Source organism: Tachypleus tridentatus, chromosome 9 (assembly GCF_004210375.1).
Source record: "Tachypleus tridentatus isolate NWPU-2018 chromosome 9, ASM421037v1, whole genome shotgun sequence".
Classification (NCBI taxonomy): Eukaryota; Metazoa; Arthropoda; class Merostomata; order Xiphosura; family Limulidae; genus Tachypleus; species Tachypleus tridentatus.
Window position 1 is genome coordinate 106915200 of NC_134833.1, and position 20632 is coordinate 106935831.

General features: G+C 31.5%; 1 protein-coding gene across 1 annotated transcript in view; it reads right to left on the bottom strand.

Moving 5' to 3' along the window:
* LOC143227447 (angiotensin-converting enzyme-like) overlaps positions 1-20632 on the bottom strand; it is a 103322-nt gene extending 82690 nt beyond the window's left edge. Inside the window, exons 1-7 of the mRNA XM_076458894.1 lie at positions 20286-20632; positions 15859-16017; positions 8201-8288; positions 6784-6927; positions 2838-3026; positions 2421-2515; positions 1771-1940 (exon numbers count right to left, since the gene is read on the bottom strand). Of these exons, the coding sequence (XP_076315009.1) occupies positions 1771-1940; positions 2421-2515; positions 2838-3026; positions 6784-6927; positions 8201-8288; positions 15859-16017; positions 20286-20513 (1073 nt within the window). The 5' untranslated portion in view covers positions 20514-20632. The remainder of the gene's footprint in view (positions 1-1770; positions 1941-2420; positions 2516-2837; positions 3027-6783; positions 6928-8200; positions 8289-15858; positions 16018-20285) is intronic.

A 20632-nucleotide genomic window follows, 5' to 3' on the forward strand; every position in this document is an offset into this window, starting at 1 on the left:
GGCATGTAAACGTTCAGTATATGTTTTAGAGATTGTTCAAATGTTTAAAAGAAATCAGTTTAAAATAAAATACGCTATTACAACGCTGTGTGACTATGTTTACAATAGCATTCATAGTTCGTCCCTGAAAAAATAAGGCCCACCTATTGAAAGCGCTCGGGTTATAGAGTTTTTATTCATTTCTATAAAGACTTCTTGAACCTACGTGTTTTTCTAACATCGTGAATGTACCACAACGTAGGAACATGAACCCAATTCAGGCAAATATATTCTTTTACTTCTTAACATGGGTATTTTAGGTTATTCAATACTTAAGTACTTTCACGAACACTTAACCTTTATTAATGGACAACCACATCCTGTCAAAATCCATCACCGGAGCTAAAATAAACGATGCCATAGTTATGACCAGTTTTCTTCCCGAATCTGTCCGATTTCTTATAATTAACTTTGGTACTAACGACCTTAAACAATTCGATAAGACATCTGAAGAATGTTTCTCAGAAGTTTAAAACACTATTTGCAACACAACTAATACTTGTATGACAACAATTTTGTTGGACAACTAATAACATATTATATTAATCGGTCTATTATATAACTCAGTGATCACAGAGAAGAAAATTGTTCGTGATCAGTATTTATATTATTTTCTATGTAATTTTATTTTTTTCTCAAGTTAAAAATTAAAGAAACGTGCTGGGTACAGAAATTAATTACTACCTATGCATATCATGTCTTATACGTAAATAAGTATTTACCACTTAAAAACTGGTGTTAAAAGTTATAAAAACAGACTCGAACTTTCTTATTGAACTATGTATTCATGTTTTGCATTATATTAGGTTGAGGCATAATTCGTGAGCGTCGTTTTTAAATAATTTCATTCAAGCATTACATGCAAGACTATACAATACTTCAATGCATGAACACATTACACCCAAAACATTTATTATGATACTTTATTTCATGTAATACCTAGGTATATAGTATGCATTGTTTTAAACGAAATTGCAAGAAATTAAATGCGAAAAGCAGATGGTGTCGAAAATGCTCGATTTTGTCCACTTGACAGTCCATTTAATGAGCTGAAAATGAAAGCAAAAATTAAAGACATATGAAAATCAAACACACCATCTATTAGAGCAAAAAATTATCTACCAAATGACATGAAATATTTTGCGAAAGCATTTCATTTATGAATATATTTGTTTAACTTGAAAAAAACGCTCACAAATTATTCCTCAACCCAATATTTTTATTTGTGTACTTAACATATCACCATTTGAGCCCTCTTTGGGGTGGTATAAATACTGCAGTAGGTCTGCTGTATTTTACGTACACAAATCTTCGGCCCGGCATAGGCAAGTGGTTAAGAAACTCGACTCGTAATCTGAGGGTTGCGGGTTCGAATCCCCATCACACCAAACATGCTCGGCCTTTCAGCCGTGGAGGCGTTATAATGTGACGATCACTCCCACTATTCTTTGGTAAAATAGTAGTCCAAGAGTTGGCGGTGGGTGGTGATAACTAGCTGCCTTCTCTCTAGTCTTACACTGCTTAATTAGGGACAGCTATCGCAGCTTTACACGAAATTCGAAAACCAGACCATAAATCTTAAGTCGCCCCAGTTATATCAGTCTCACACGGAAAAGACGTTATTAGTAAAGTTAAACTGTTTATCTAAAAATAAAGTTTTACCTAAAATATTTATTTTCAGTAGAAGCGCACTAGTAAGGCTAATCTATTTATTTAGAAATAAAGTTTCACCTAAAATCTTTTCCGTTGTAAAAGTCCCATGCAGAAGCATGACAGACGACGTCTCTGTCCTTCGGTTTCGTTAACATCGAATGTTCCCAGAATTCCAGTGGCATTGGAATAAGTCCAAGTGAAGTGAAAAATTCCTCAGAAACTTTAAACATCTTCTCTGCGTCCCACTTCTAAATAACTCGTAACAGTTACTCTTTATTTTAAAACAATTCATAAACAATATAGTGAATGTATGCTTTTAGTTCTAATATTTCGATTTTGTATTTATTCTATACCTGAAAGTCGATATATAAAGCTATGAATAAACTTTTCTCTGTTTTACATGAACTAATGTCAATTTCTGATAAAAGCTAGCTACCTACATAAATCACAGTTAAACATATTTCCATTACTAAGTATAGCTAATTAAATATACTGTTCAATCTATCTAACTTATAATGACTATGATATATTTTTAATAAGCCACTGTTAAAGATATTTTAATAAAAATATAGTAATTACAAATAAAAATTGTAGATAAAAACTATATTAATAAAAAAATAGAATTAAGTAGATATATTACATATTCTAACCAACACCACATACAATGCGGTAAAAGTTGAAAGTGAAATAATAGTTCCTATCTCGCAATACAGCACACAAATCCTCACCAATTCTTGCATTTTCTTTGTTACATCAATACTTTGTTTGTCAAATGGCTTTAACTCTTCAAGAAGAGATGTCCATGATTGTGCCCACATGTTCCCTGAAATATAGTCACATTTTGATATTTATTTCATTAATAATAAAAGTAAACAAATGGTTTCGACACATATGAATTAGTCATCAACAATACGTTTAAACTAAAGGAAAATTGTCATCGACTTGTACGGCGAAAAGCGTAGTCGGTAAAGGATATGTCGAATACACTGTAATGGAAGTATCATTATACACTATTCAAATTCCCTACGGGATTATGTTACGAATGTAGTGATAAAAACTTAACAGGTCTAACATAATGTCGTGTCACAAGTATAATTAATTATATTTCATATAATCCAGTTTGAGTCGTTAAATAAAGAAAATACCTAGAATATGAGCGGGAATTGTCCCATCTTTTGGCATTTTGTCACCATAAAGTTGTTGTAATTTCATCCTGACATAAGCATGAATTTTCTGATACAGAGGGCGAAGTTGGTTCCACAGACTCTCAACGTCTTCTCGAAACGTCTCAGACTCGTATGGGGCCAACCACATTTCACTTAAATCTGAGAATCCTGAAACATAACAACTGCATGATGTATCAAGCAAATAATTGAGCCCAACTCCTCAAAAATGAATCTTTCGATATGAGAAAAATATTTAACATATGATGAATTAACTGAAGATTGATTGTTTATTCCGTTAACGTTTCAGTTTATTCAAGTAGCAAACTCATATAAAATTGCAGTTATATCTGGTTTGAAGATAAATTCGATTTGTTTTCTCAAGAATCTAAATGGTGGAAACATAAAGAATAGTAAGCAGCTGATAATTTTCTGTGCGAAAAAAAATCATCTTCAGTATGTTTTTTCCTACATCCTTTCATAAAGACAAAGGCTGAAATATTATATTAAAATCAACACTCTTATGTTGTTTTGTAATAGAGCTAGTACTTTGAAATGTCTACAAGTTGCTGTTTTAATGACTCGCATTCTGTGTGGAAACACGTGTTAAAGGTAATTCAACAAAATATTTTAGATCCTCCCGTCATCTTTGTATTGAGTTTTTTCCACAACGTTACTTAATGTTTTCATTATGATATACAAAAGATAATATTAAGCAACTCATGTTTTCGATTATCTCTGTCAATCCTACAACTCTCAAATTCCCAATCTGTGAGTTTTAATACAGTTTTAGGATTAATTAAAACATACCTCATAATAATTCCAGTCATTCCTGATACTTAAACAATCATGTATCTGATCAGCTTTAGTGAGATAGTTAACACTACAGATTTGGTGCATTGGACTTTTTAAACCGAAACAGCACCTTATGTGACACACAGAAAAAACGGCCAGGCTAGAAACTACAAAGTTCTGACATAGAACCTATAATTTAGGTCTGCTGACCAATTAAAAAACAAAACTAGTCAGCATCACTTTTATTCAAAGAGTTATAACACTTTCACAGCCGAAAATTCAAGCCATTTTCAGCGACATATCGCAAGTTGAGTCTTCGATCACCTGATCAAATAGGTGGTGCTCGGTGTTTATACACAGTTCCCCTAGTGGCATAACGGCATATCTGCACATTTGATACGCTAGAAATCAGATTTCGATATCCGTGGTGGGAAAAGCATAGATAGCTCATTATATTGCCTTGTGTTTAACTTCAAACAAACATACACTTACAGTCTCATTGGTTTGTAAAGAAAATTATATAGAATTGAGTATTCTACACAGTCTGAATTTATTTGCATCCTACGGATAATATTCAGGTCTACAGCCAAGGTACATACAAGTGAAGTAAGGCTAAAGCTTGTGAATTTTGATTAAGAAAGACAAACAAATTCATTAATTTGGAAAACATTAAGTGACTATTAATTAGGTATTATATGGAAAAAAATAAAGCATTAACATTTAAAACATTGAAGTAAAAAATGTTTTAGCGTGCTACTTCTGTAACAGTTTTGCTACACGAGCTTAGTTTTCCTTTATATTAATTACATCAGTAAACAGATATGTATTTTTAATAGATAAACAATGTTTTCTGCTGACTCACAAACACATATAAATTTGTTAAAACATTGTGACTGATAGTATGCCGCCTATTCTATGTATACTCGAAAGCAAGTAACCCTACCAAACACTGCTGGTGTACCTTACCTAATTTACATAGAAAATAAATGATTTCACTCCGTTCTTTTTACACTGAATATTGGTATAAACAAAAGCATAAATTACTAAGTATGAAGCAATATGAGTAAACCTCGCCGATAAAGTGAACGGTCTTAAAACAAGTTGGTAATTTGAAGGTAATTATGTATTACAACAAACACTGAAAATTTATTTAAAAAATAATAGAATATAGAACTGTCCTGCCGGTAGTGACAAGCGTTCAAATAAAGTATTTAAGTATACTTTCCAGTGGTGCATATTTTTAAAAAATACCAAAAATGACCAAACATTTATATACATTTTACCCTTCTAATTTTACCTTAACAGCACTGAAGCTTCCATGCTGAGGAAAGAGCTGTCACAATAACAATGGTAGGTATCTTTAACAGGAAAAACAAATATACACTAAAATCTACTTTGGTTTATTAACACATACGCGTAAACGACCCACTGACAGTATAGTACATTAACCTCACTCGAGCACAGTGATGTTAGAAAAGGAGCTTCAAGTAACAGTGACTGAATTTAGCAAAAAATAATCAGAATTATGAGGCAAACAATGTGGAGCACTTTTTGGGAAGTAGCTTTATTTAGAATAAATGCCATCAACAAATTAACACTTTTAATTTTTATGAAACAAAAACAGACTTAAACATCAGAAGTCTTATGATGGATCATTAATTATACCATCGGTCCAGCAGACGCCAACTTGTTAAACAACAAGAAACAAAGTCATAGCGTATAAGTCAAGAGTTATAAGTCTGGTTACACTGGTCTAGATTTTACTAAGACAAGAAATTCAATATTTGGTTACACAATCATACGTAAACAAGACAATTATTCAGCGCAATTTTAGCCCAATATTTATGGACAGCTAGCATTGCAATGAGAGTACAAAATGAAACTAATATGATAAAATTTAATTAATAAAAAATAATTTGGACAAGAGGGCAACACAATAAAGACATATTCTAAATAACAGAACTATCGTCTCAAAGAAACCACGAATCAGTAAATGGAAAACACTGAACCTTCTGTAGAATTCCTCTATCTAGAACTTATTTCTAAAATTACGAAATTTTATTTTCCCTTTCCCTATCTTTTTTATTTTTTTATAGAGAACAGTTTCTCAGATTGAAAGACTGATTTCAGTCAACGCGATTTTGATAACTAGTCTGACAAAGAGAGCATTTATTTTACAAACAAATAGTAAGTGAGATATTTCTTTTACTTATACTTAATAGAGGTAATATAACAGTAAGTATTTATATAAAAACTGTTCGTACAAAGCTACACAAGAGTTGTCTGCGCAGAGAAGTCCCTCATATTGAATTGTAAGACTACAGGTAAAGAAACTAGTCAGCAGCACTCACCGCCTACTCTTGGGCTAACCTTATAACGCAATTTACAGCCTTAAAAGCTTTTTTTTTTTTTTGCAGTGATGGGACACAAACCATGAACTCTCAGATTCACAGTTCGAAATGCTAACAAAGAGGCATAAAACATTTTCGGTTGAATTCATAAATACGATGATAGAAATAAACATAAATAATTGATTCATAATATAGTAAACTTAGTTATATTAATTTTTTACTGTAGTATTGTAGAATTTCATTTATTTTACATAGAATTATTTCATTACTACAGTTTACTCCATAATCTTATCTATCATTGCAATTTATGTCTATATACTGATCTTGTGTTATTACAGTGCTTCCATAAATTTATTATTTATTATTACAATTTATGTATATATATATATATATAAACTATTTTGCTATTGTAGCTTATTTCCCCTAAGATTCACTTTTATTATTACATTTTATGTTTATTTAATGTTCTTTCCTTACTTCACTTTGCTACTATATTGTTCTAGTTAGTGTACTCTGTATTTATATTGTAATATTTTATTTGTCAGCTTTATTTGTATATTTTTGTGTCTTATTATAAAATTTTACTTTTATGTCTTTCGTACCTATATGCTAGTCCTTCATTTGAAGATTTTGTATTCGTATAACATAAATTACTTAGCATATAATTGTTAAAAAATACATTGAACTTTAGGGCACAGTATTTATTAACTGCGTAACACTCAAAGGCCCAAATATCAGATTGTATGCAGCAAGGTAATGACGAACTAAAGACAACAATTTACCATTGGCCCTTGCTGCCTCGTTTTGCAGTTCCGTGACGTTAATATATTGACCCCTGATAGGTTTTCCTACAGCATCTCTCCACTTAAGCCACACCTCCTTCAATTCTTCGTAGTCACGTGACAAAGCCACTATACGAGTCAAATCTGAAACATTGGGTTTGTATTTATAAAAGAAACAATCGTGCTCCAACTTTATATTATAATAAAAATGAATCATGCTGTACTTAGTTAAACAGTAAATACTGATTACACACACTATACTGATATTTCTTAGAAAAGCATATGACACCATATTAATGATGTGATATTTCACATTGTGCTTCTCTTTCTCTGCTCTTTAGTAATTCCGTAAAGCATTACTTTCAAAGAAACGAAATTTGAAAAGGAAGGAAGGGTTGAGATGTGTGGGCCCACAAGTACATATAAATATCAACGATCCATATACATATATATGCATTTTAAAGACGACCACATTGTGTCCAAATTAGGAAGCAGTATTTCAAACAGCAGAGATAATACTTTCTGTTGCAGGAACACATCACCAAAAGTGGTGTCTCATCTCATTTTTTTTCACTTATTCTACAGATAGGTTTCAAAGTAAATCACTTCATAAATTTTACTTGAATGGTTTTTGATGTTAGTACTGACGAATAACTTAAAAATATATACGCATTACTCCCGTACTTATATAAACACTGAAAATGATAGTAACAAAATTGCTCCTTCATCTCTCACTGATAGAAATATAATATTACAAAATACATCTTCCAGGGCCTTATTTAACAAATTATATGTTCATCGAGTATATACAAAATATATCTTTATCAGTCTTGTTGTTGTGATCGTATTAGGTATTTATTTAGCGTAATAAAATTTCCTGCTACAGATATATAAATTTGTGATATCAGAGTCAACTGTTTACCCTTATTTTATCATACTGTTTCATTCGTATGTCATTGATTTTTTGATTTTTTTTCACTAAGACCAGGTCCAGTTTGTTGTAACAAAATAAGAGAAATCAGCATCTGGTGTAGCTGCAGAATGATGCTACTAGCAGTTGCTCGAAATAACTCTCGTGAACTTTAGGTTTCTCATACTTTTTTTTTTTAAATGTTTTCATTTTTCTGTTGATATACACCAAAGGCAGCTCTTGTTTGTAATAAGATCAAAGACAGCACATGGGAAATCAAATGTTGTCTTAATTCGACGGTATGGTTGAGAAATGCTTATTTTGTGTAGTTTCTGATGCACTAGAAACCACCATAGGTTTAGTCTACAGAACACTACAAGTAAGTCTAATGATTACTAAGGAGACTTAACTTCATTTTTAGAAACCATGGTTCTCAAAGTATGACTCAACTCTGATATTACCGAATAAAACTACGTAAGCAAAGATAAACGGGGGCCATGTGATTACCTGGTTCCAGTGATAAATCACAGGTGTCACGAATACAAACTGTAGATGTACTGTAAGTCCTTTCCATAACTGCCTCTAGAGATGACAACTAGAATTAGAAGAAAAAAAAGAAGATAAATTTAAATAATAGTCGAAATAAATTAGTAATTTAAAGACGTATTAAAAAACGAAAATTTTCTTAGTCTCATAATACACATCTGTATTTAGGTTTATATACATATTTGTGTTCGGTAAATTTATTTATCCAATAAATCGTCACTCCAACGAAAGTGAAACTAGTTTTCTGACGTAAATGTTATTCTTCACATACAATTTGGAAAGAATGAAAATAGAAATATAAACATAAGGTATGATTTTACAAATAAGTAATCATAAAACCTCTTACATAAAACATAAAAACGTGATTTACTTTTAACCAAAACTTTTCAATCTTAGACTTTTTTTCATTTTCAATATAAGATAAATGTTTTATAAATCCCTAAATAGCGACAAAAACTATAATGACAAAATAATTAATAACTAGAAAAACAGGAAACAACACATACATATCAATCTATTCTACGTGTAATATGTTGTCCGATATTTATTAAAGGAAATCAGTAACACTAGAGAAGTTGGATAGATTTCATGGATGATATGCTATTCCAATAAAACAGTCTTCTTGAGAAACATTCAGTTAGGGAGGCTAAATGTAGTTTAGAGAATACGAGACTACAGAGTATAATGATCCTCTCCATCTACAACCGTGATTATCTAGGTTAAAAACTGACTCAACACCGATAGAAATATGAGTGTATGAGCACTCATCTAAACAATAAACAAAGCACAGTTACAAAACAAAACACTGGCAAATGTTTAGTGGTGCGTGCTGATCAAATAAAAGCAAGATGAAGATTGTATTTAAAAGCAAACCCTTATCAGCTTGGTGTGTCCTACTTTGTAACTTAGAGAACCCTAAATTTGAAGTGAAAACCTCGTGAAGAAAAGAAATAAAGCTACAAAAGTTATTTTGTTCTTTAAACAAAATTAAATTTAATAAATTACAGTTCAAGCATTAGCCAAACTATACGTTAAGACAGTATCCAAATGCCTGCAATTTCTCTTTAGTTTAAACGAACAATTAATTTCACTGAGTAAAAGTTAATACAAAAAATATAAAACACTGGCCAATCCACTCAAGTCAAGAGCTTAATACAACAAAGGTTGACACTATGTCTTACTATGAAATCAATACAATAACTCGTGAAACTTTTGAAACTGTCTAAACTGTTAAAGTGTTGTCTTTCAGGAGAAAATCTGACTTTAAATGCAAAAGTAGGATAGACAAACAAAGCCAAAATTTCACACTAAACACACCACATATTAAAGATATGTGCCCGATAAGAGTTGAACTCTACAGTGAAATTGCGCCTGACCTTTTCTATTTTTGTACTCACGTTCTATCTTATCAGCAAAAAAGTCGTTTAATTAACAGTTAACGAACCCACATTTTGTATATTTTCAAACTAGAAAAAATTAAGGTGTACTTTAAGAGACTCTCTAAAAAACACAATACATTTTAGATACAATTACATCTTAATTAAGGTGACAACAAGAAAATAGTACATCTTGTACTCCAAAGCCAAAAGAAAGTGATCAAATAACACTACAAATTACCAAACTTTCATCACATGAAAAGAACAAAAACATAAAAACAAGCAAGTAAGTCACTTCCATGATTAGTTGTAAAAGGTATAAATCTACAAAATGTCCTTATGTCCAGAAAAGGATTATTCGTCCTACGGTAGTGATACTCCGTCTATACGTATATAATACACAATACCTTTACTTCATATGATAAATGTTCCTTGAAAGTTTCACAGATTTTTTTTACAAAACATAATTGTCGTTATTGTATACAAAAAAGCATCCATAACACTGCACATACAATGATATAACGGGGGAAAAAAATCCAAACCCCGTAAAGATTAAGCCTTGTCCTGAATTGCATCTTATTGACGTCTTAGGACAAACGACTATAAGAGCTTTAACACTGGTTCTCGACGCCACTTGTTTGTTTACAATCGGTGCCCTTAAACATGTAATTGGTAAATATGGAAATTAATTAAATCACCTTTAAAAGATTATTAGATTAATCACATACCACACAAAACTTAACTGATTTCGTGTTTGTTTCAGAAAATGAAAAAGTAGAAGTCAGAGAGATTCGTTTGTCTTAGTACTCCAGAGCATTGGAGATTGTATAGTTTTATATAATAATTTTCCTGCTTGAATATTATTTAATTAGGTAAAAGTAATTAAAAGAAGATGTATATAAGGAGATGGATTGAGAATTAAGGTTAGCAAAATTTTTTTGGAAATCTCATAAGCAAATCCTATTTAAAAATCAAACAAAATTTATATTAGGTTTATAGTTCTTCAGTTTGAAATTATTTAATGTCCTTCGAGTAGGAAAACTTGAGGCATTACTGTAACTGTTGTCTTTCGTAATAAGAATATCTTAAACTTGATCGAAAACAGAAACGTTGTCTGGAAGATACATAAAAAACTGATATCTTGATGTTTCATATACCATAAAAATATCAAATTTAAAGGCTATGAGATTAATGTGACTACATCATGATGTTAATATTTCTAACCGCATAAACAAAGTTAAAGTACTAAAAGTGAAAATTAAAAAATTAAATAACTGACAATAAAAAAAATAAAAGAACAGAAACAAAGATAAACATTACGTTAAACTTGAGAATATATTGCATTATGTTCAAAATAGCTGTAAATTTCCGTCTTTGTAATCCTAAAATTCTAAATATAAAATTTCATCAAGCATATTTTGAACTATTTTTTTCTGAAAAGGTTGCCCAACGTTTTTGGCAAACAAATAAATATGACGTTCTAAGAGCACCAAAATAATCCTTTATCTAACTCAAGAGAACAATAATATATTACCTTACGACGTGTTATCCTTTCGCCTATAATTATGAACACTAACCTAAGAATAATCTAAATATATATATATATATATATATATATTTGTCTAATGAGTTTTCTGAAACGTTTGTAATCATGGGTTACTTTTTAAAACTCATTTGTTTCACTTAGTAAAATATAATATAATTCAGAACCTCATGAACTTATTTTCAATATACAACTAAAAGACTGAAGCAGTAATGAGAGTGCTGTAGGAGTACAGGGTTGTCAAAATAAATACCATTATAAGCGCATAGATGGTGTTAAAAACATTTAACTTACAGTTTAGCCAACTGGTATAGGTGTATAAAAATATGTGGAACACATTTATTAAAAAAAAACATCACGACCAATGCCATCTGCGTTTGTTTATATACACCTGCATCAACTGTGAATGCGTTAACAAAGTCAACATATTTTCTTTAATCCGCAAACACAAAAATACGCTAAGCCCAGCGAGTTCACCAGTCTGGAGGATTAATTTTAATAAGAAATAGTATGCCTCCGAACTTGCTGCAAACGACTGTGATACAGTAAAGCGTTAGTGTTAAGAACACTATTCACAATAAGTCTTTAAACATTCGTCAATGGGTAATAAATATTAACGTTATACCATTTGCTAACCATAAACCTATTTTACTTATTTAATAGTGAAAAAGAAAATTAATAATAAACTTCACATTAACACACAAAGCATTTGTATAGTTTTTCTGTTATACTGTTAAATGCCTTATTTGCAGATAACTATCTTTAAATAAAAAATATAGCCTTGGAAATACGTGCTCACTTATATTAATGGTTACACATGTTTTAGCATGAGTTAAGAAATATTAGATGTGTTATACCTCTTACTGTTAATACCCCTTAAATATAGGAAGCTTTTTGATCTTCGAAGAACTTTTTTTAGAACAGTTTAAACAATTAAACTATGATATTTTTTTAGTAAATTACTAACGATTACAATTTCTTCCGTTTTTGTCACAATTGTAATTTTTGAGTTTATGAATAACCGAGTAAAAAATGCAATTACGTTTTAAGTGTTATGTATGCTACGTAGCAAGAGTAACAAGTGTTATATTTTCAAGGAACATAAATTTTAATCTTTGATATATTTTTCGTACTACAGAATACATTTAATGTCTCTCTGTGGGTCAGCAGTAAGCTTTCAGACTAACAATGCAAACATTCAGAGTTCGATTCCTCACGGTAAAAATAAAGCAAATATCCCACTACGTAACTTTGCACTAAAGAAAAAACAATGTACATGAATTATACGCTAACGTTGAATTTTCAAATGAGAAAAAGGCTGAATCGACATCAGATTCTTCATTTACAATATAATTCCAGTTAACGGAACTTCAAGTAGAAATGAAGTTCTTGAATGTAAGTTTTAATAAGTATTTTCTTGTGAATGGTTATAAAGTTAGACTGACTTTCTTTGTTTAGAATTAAGCACCAAGCTACACAATGGGCTATGTGTGCTCTGCCCACCATGGGCTAACATACCTATCATTACCTCTTCTGCCCGGAATAAAATAAATTGTAAATATTGTACGTGTTCAAACAATCAGCCTCTTTACTCAGAACAAATAAATAAAGGATAATTTGGGCTATATTTTATTTACTGTCAGGACGACGCGGCCTAGAGAGGTTAGTGATTTGGATACGCAGGCTAAAGGTAGCTCCTGAACACACTGACATTGTGGATGACAACTTAGTATGATTAACTAAGTAGTCACTCACCCAGCTCTGATTATCAACCAAACAGTTTACATTTTTTGTAGCACTGAACTTATGGCGCACATATGAATAAAACTACCGAAGCTCGGTAGAGAGATTAGTGCACAAGTTCTCTGGGTAAGCATCAATTAGCTTTTGGGAACACTGAGAGTACCTTTCAGTCTCAGCAGATGAAATGACATCATTTGACACATCACTTAGGAAAGAAAATCTGTTTGCTATTTCTTTGCACACCTTTCCTCTTCTTCTCATCTAGGTTTCTAGTTTGTAAACAATTGTGTAGAACTTATTTCTGGCATTCATATCTACTTCTTGTGCATCTCCGTCATTGAGTACCCTCTTTCTAACGCGTTTGCGAGTTTGAGCTGCATTGTAATTAACATCTAGTAGTATTTCCTTTGCAACTGCTTCATTCGTTGGTAAAAGAGTAGCCCAAGAGTTTGCGGTGAGTGGTGATGACTAGCTAGCTGCCTTCCCTCTAGACTTACAATACTAAATTAGGGACGGCTAGCACAGATAGCCCTCGAGTAGCTTTGTGCGAAATTCCAAAACAACAGCAACTGCTTCAAATCTTTCAAAGTCATCCCTTAAAGTGCGTAGTTGGTCAGCTGATGACCCGTACAGATTTGCAAATGTTTTTAAGTTCACATCCTCATTTTGCAGAACTTGACATGCTTTATGGAACTTTTGCAAAATCTAATCCCATGGGATTAACATAAAAACAAATTATAGATCTTGCATCTTATTTGCAATGTTGTCTGGTTCTCTTCTACTGTCTCCATTTTGTGACTGGTCTTCAACTAGACATTCTAAAGCTTCCAAAATCTTAAAGAAAGACTTCAAAATTGCTGTTGTTGCCACAGCATGTGCCTCCCATCTTTCTGAAACTTTATCTGCATGCCTAGATGCGAAGGCAACTTCGAAACGACGGCCTTAAATTGGGAACTGTCCAGTTCATTATTCCAGGCTACAGTAGCGTTTCCAGTAAGTAAATCTCAGCTTCAAATCTATTTATATTATTACGTAATCACAAGGGAATACATACATTCCCAAATACTCTTATAGGTTACATGTAGTTTATGAACGGTGGCAATGCTACAGTGGCATTCCTTTCTAAATATTTTCTTGATATGATAAATTTCAAAACATGTACTCACACACAAATGAGTTTTTGTGTGTTTTTTTTACAGAAAGTTGTTTAAGCCAAAAAAATTACGACTCAGAAGAGCTTCAGTGAGGAACACACTTATAAAAATATTACAAAACATACATGAATAATGCAATAGTAGTTGTTGTTTTGGAATTTCGCACAAAGCTACTCGAGGGCTATCTGTGCTAGCCATCCCTAATTTTGCAGTATAAGACTAGAGGGAAGGCAGCTAGTCATTACCACCCACCGCCAACTCTTGAGCTACTCTTTTACCAACGAATAGTGGGATTGACCGTCACATTATACACCCCCACCGCTGGGAGGGCGAGTATGTTTAGCGCGACACGGGCGCGAACCCGCGACCCTCGGATTAGGAGTCGCACGCCTTACGCGCTTGGCCATGTCAGGCCCTAATGCTATAGTAACACAAGTAAAACTAAAACAAACGAGACAATAACCCAAGTATAATGTACGAAAACAGAAACATAAGCCAAATGAAATGGTGACTGGTTTTATGCGTTTTTCAGCGTAGTTCCACTACCTATAATGTCTTATAAATAGCCACAATAAAGGAATGATTGATAAAAATATTTCATCTTCAAGGTCAGACATCATAACGTAAGATCATATTTTACCTGAAGTTTTATCAACATTTTTTACTGCTCTTTATAGTAATCTTTCGCAAATCAATGACTTCTTACTTCAGATACATAGTTTAGTAGTTTCTCGAAACTTTAGCCACTGCAAAGTAAAGTCTAACACGTCAGATAAGGACAATTACAAAAAATCGGCTAAAGTTGGGTGTGGCAGTGAAAGAGTTAAGGGCATGATAGCCAGGGGGAAAACTCTGTGATTCTCCCCTTCCCTTGGTGCCCTAAGCACATGCTTATTTTCCTTAATGGTTAATCCCGGGCTGGCCAGATGGAGAAAGAATGAAAGAAGCCGCAGTTTCTGAATTTACCATAACTAAATAAAACAATTTCCCAAACATAAACAGAAACTCATGGATATTCAAATAATCAAACTAACAGGAAAACTTAGTATAATGTTCTTTTAGTAGACGGAGAATATTTAAGTAAAAATACTTTTATAACTTTATTTTTGACATAGTGGTTACTGTACCGTACGATTCATTAGTTCGCGCTTCATTACAACAGAAAAAATATAAATACAAAACACGCTTCGTACTTTGGGACCATGAGTGCATTGTAAGAATGACGGTTACTTTTCAACTAGAGTGTATCCCACAAGTTGGCGGTAAGTGATGTTAACTGTCTTCGTTTTATCTCGTCCCACAGGTTGGTCAACGGTATATTTAGTGACATACAGTGCTAAGATACGTGGTTCGAATTCCCATAATGGATAGAGTGCAAATAGCCCATTGTGTTGCTTGGCATTAAGAAAACAACGGTGGCTTTTTGGTTCATCACTTCAGAATTAGGGACGGCTGTATGAATTTTATTTATTTTAAATACTTTACACACTATATTCAGTACATTTCACTAAAAACAAAACATAGTTCTTAAAGCAATCAGAGTCATTATATACCACAAGTAAAGAAAAATTATAAACATTACAAGTTGATAGCATAGTTTGTCATAAATCCTATAGTCAGGTCTGCTAATTTTTTTGCAAACTATTATCAGAGTTTTGATACTTCTTAATTACTAATATTGACTTTAATCCTAACTATACTCCTGTAAATCTTCTCCTCAAATTTAGTTAAATTTAAAACTTCTTATCAGAATTTCCATTTCTCTTGGTTAGTAGTTGAGATTCACACAAAACGAGAAAATACGTTTTCCAGTTTATCATCTTCCAGCGCTGCTGTTCCTAGTACAGACAGTTTCTTAAACTGTCGTTTCAAAAATTCGTCTTTGAAACCTTCCCATTTAAAAAGGATTGTGTCCTTCCATGCTGTTTTCTGAAACTTGTAATACTTCTGGGATTCTTCAACCTACGTTTAAAAATATGGAATATTTAATGATAAACTCAATTACAAACGCGCTTTCGCTAATCAAGCTTTAATCTAGCTAATATATAGCTAATGGTAATTAAATACGACTTAAAACTGATGATTAGAGAATTACTATGGATAAAACAATACTGACACCAATTAGAATCATAGTAATTAAATTTAAGATTATTTTTATGATAAAACGACTCAAAAATAAATGCAATAAGTGGTATTACTTAAGATGTATTGACTTCTTTTTGTTTCGTGGACAGATTGTTCAAGAGGATAATTTTAATGAAGAATAATGTCTGAGCGAATTCTTAGAAAGTGGGGTAACGAATATTTTATTACCTTATTAGAAACACATGATTTATGTTAGGAAAGTGGAAGTTATTATAAGAAAAATTACATTTTTTAAATAAATAAAGCTACTCGTGTTGCGTAACGCTCAAGTTAAGCCTAACAAAGTTCAGAGTAGGAGAGTCGAAACGTCTTTTTTAATGTGTCAGTGATGTGCGTAGTATAACACATTTGAAAAACAAGATTAATGTGGTATGAAAGTTTTTTCTAATACAAACACTATGAAATAAGTTATTTCAAAAACATTTTATTGTTTTACAAACCTCTGTTTAACCTTCGAACATTAATGTAGGATATGGGTGTAAGTCAGTTGTTTTAATTTGAATAATTAAACACCGTATCAAATTATGAGTTTCTGTCTATCAAGATATTAATCTTGTTTAATATAATGTTTTTTCTTTCTTTCTTGTGTTTATTATATTAATTTACTTACTTTGTTTTCAGAATGACTCTGTCTAGATAAGACAGCTCTTAATTATCAGAAAAAGTATTAAATATGTTAATCGTTATTAGAGGGCCTTTATTTACATTTTCTTTATTTTTACTTCACTCTTAGTTTAGTTTTTATTCAACTTGGAAAGTACACGGCTTATCTCTGCATCTTGTTTTCGTTTTTACTATTATTATTTTATTTAGTTTTACTTTTGGTACATGTAGAAGTGTATCCTTAAATCATTTGTAGTTTCTTCTTAAAGGGAATTTCACCTATATCTTTGTTAGAAGACTATGTTCTATATTGTAGTTAGTGAGGTTAATCATTAAAGATTTTGTGCTGTTTATGTTAGGTATAAGTGTCAGGAATGAAATAAAGTTTAGTATTCCTGGCTTAAGTCCTGAGTTAATATGATTGGTTTTAAAGTTCAACTTAATTGTCGGTTTGAAAATAGGCCTAAGGTAAAGAGAGAAGGAAGGAAAATGTGATACGCAGATATATTATATTGTTTCTACTTTCTATAATAATATATGAATTATAAACGTTTTTAAGTTATTGAGTTTCTGTACTAACATGGCGGTAACACGTGGTCCAGAAAGAGTTACGTTTATAGTATTCTAGTTACTTTCCTTCCTGGGAGCTGATATATTGTCTGCTTGCAGAATATTGCAATAGAACAAGTAGAATCAGTTTTAATGATTAGCACTGTGATGCTTTTTCCACACCTAATGATGACATCGCTAAAACACACAACTGAACAATGCTATTGAGAGATAGACATCACGAGTTTACACTTTAAACTGGGCAAAGAGAACAAGCTTATATGAAATTTGAGCGTGCTTTCTTTATTCAATTAGAAAAAAATTATATTAGAACATGAAAGAGAAAAGGTTTTTAGTTTCTACAGTTGTCGATTTTGTGAGAGGGAAAATTAAAATACTAATGATCATCCTGTTAAGATCAATTAACTTGTTATCTATACAGGTGTGCTTGCTGTATTGTATTTTATTTCTTATTAATAAAGTTTGTACTTTATTTTTGTGAATTTTATCCATTCTCTTTATTACTCACACTAAAAGTTTTTTTTTAAAGTTATTTACATAATTCGTTTCCTTCATTTCTTGTTTGATTCAGCTGTTTTTACAAAATATAACCTATATTAAGTGATACTTAAAGAGAAATCGGTTTCGATGCCAAAATACAACTGGATTAGTTAATGGAACAAGCACAAATGTTTTTCACTTACAATCAGATTTCTGTGACCAAGAGCATAAAGCCAAAGCATATTAATAATAAAGATACTATATTCATATATATATATATCAAGTCCGTACCTGACTATCTACAGTTAAAAATAAAACCTGTTAATTTCAAATGATAAAATATAGTTGTATAAAGCTTCTGTTTGTTGTAAAGCCAATTTTTATAGTCCTTAACATGTGCGCTTGAAATGGAAAAAAATTTTTTTTTTATTTTAAAAATTGATAAACATATTTTAATGAAAGAAATACAAACCTGGCCATCTCAAATCTATTAAAAAGAAAAAGAGGCTTGTTTGTAGAATAAACTGAGGAATTTTTACTAAAAGTTTTATCATACAGTTACGACTTAAATAAGATTATTTATTTTTCAGTTCTTTTCCTCTTGGCTATGTTTTCAAGCGTATGTCCCAAAGGAAATAATTTTCAGCTTGTTATGAGTTATGGTAAGTTCTGTGGGAGTGTCGAGTTATACGTTTGTCGTGATTCGTTCGTGACTGCAATGCTTTGCAAGTGTTCACAAGCGCGCCCAGCAAGCAATTTTATCCAAAATAAAAATGTCCACAAATATGGTAAATTATGTAATGGATTTTTGTATATTGTTTAACACAAAGTTACACAATGGTCTACCTGTGCTCGAAACCCAAGTTTTAATGTGTAGTGGATTTACTGTTAAATGTGTATTGCGCAAGTCCAGCCTGTTATCGAAATTTATAGAAGATTCTCGAGAGTAAGAATCAACAATATATGTTTTACGAAAACACTACCATATCTTCAAATGTTGTTGAACCTTCGAGAATGTCAACTTAAAAGCTTATTAATCAATGCGCCAAGAGACATTAATGGAATATTGTTAGTTTGCTATATTCAGTATACTATAAGCCTCGGAAACTATAATCGTGATAAGCGCTTATAAGTAGGAAAACTACAGATTTCGGCCAGAAACGTTTATATATTTCGAACATTACAAATCATTTAGTTTCAGAGAATCAATTTTGGACTTTAGTATTTCTGCAAAACCATCACATAGCTTCAACGGAAAAAAAACTTAGATGTGAAGAATAGAGCTAGCTAGCATTCCTGTTAAGTAAAGTGTATCCATGTAAAAGTAACTTGCACCTGGTGGGCCTGGACCGTTGAAAAAATATTTAATCCCAGACGAGTTAGAAGACTGAATATTATTTGTGAGTTTGTAAATGTTTTGTATATAAATAATTATTTGAAGTAACTATTAGTAATAACCGTTATTATAAATTGTATTGTTTTTTGTATATTAAAATACATTTATGTTAAGAAAGAAAATTGTGTGTATCAATCTCGTTAGTAAATATCATAAATTTGATACATATTAACGTTTAATTAACTCCTAAATTCAAAATCAAAATTTCCAGGTATTTGAAATCGTAATACGTTAACACACGTAACATAATGAATCGGAGACTTGTCCGAGATAAATTATATCACATAAAAAGTGTTATAAGTCTTCAAACTTACTGATGAGCCACCGGGGGGCATTTACTTGACAAGATGGATTCTTTTATTTGTTTAAAGCTCAAGACTTTGATGATTTAAAGTGTTTTATTCTGATTTTCTGTTTGAGTCTTTTGGTGATAAATGCCTGACTTCCGTATGTCACGTTCTTTGCAAAGGATTATAGGATAATAAAATTTTGTCCTGGAAGTTTACAAATAATAATATTAATTATATCAGCGTTACTTCTGAGAGATACGTGAACTTATTATTTTTTATCATACTACTCTTACTTTCATGATAAAACTTGATTCAGTTTCAAAGCAATACTTTAAATTAATCACGAAACAGTTTTGTTTAATAGGCGTTTTGTTGTTTTGACGCTATCCGTGTGTTAGTTTCTGTTTATTCTTTTCTTATGGTATGGACAGTTTTCTACACACATATATGTACATAAAAATCCACAAACTAAACTACTACTAGAATGTTAAGTCCTGACTGAGTTGAGTAACCACAATTATTCGTTTTGTGATAATTTGGACAAACACATATGTATATATATGTATGTGTATATATATATATATATATGGAAATCCCATAAATAACGTTATCGAGTAAAAACAGCTACATCATTTCACAAGCTTAAGACTTTTAACTTTGTATAACTGCTAGAAAATTGTTTCTTTTCTTCACTGAAATATCACAATTACATAACAAAATCACTTCCATTTATTTCTAATGCTTACCATTTCTTCAAGGTTATAGTCTGTAATATTGGTGTTGTAATTCCATCTGGCATTTACCATCCTTTCCACAGCTTGGGACATTCTTTTATCTAAATCTTTCATGTAAACTCTTGCAATTTCTTCATTTTCATAAATAAAACTGTGCTGAAAGCGGCCATCCGTACATGAAAAAAGTTCTAATGTAAAAAACGTACTTAGAAAAATAAAGAGAAGTCGAATTCGATGCATCCTGGTTTCCTACAAAAAAATAAGAAGTGCAAATGACTGTTTATATATTATATAGAGACAAGCGTAACATGAAAGTTATGTGAACTGTCAAGGTGGTGCTCATCCAAACGTGATAACCT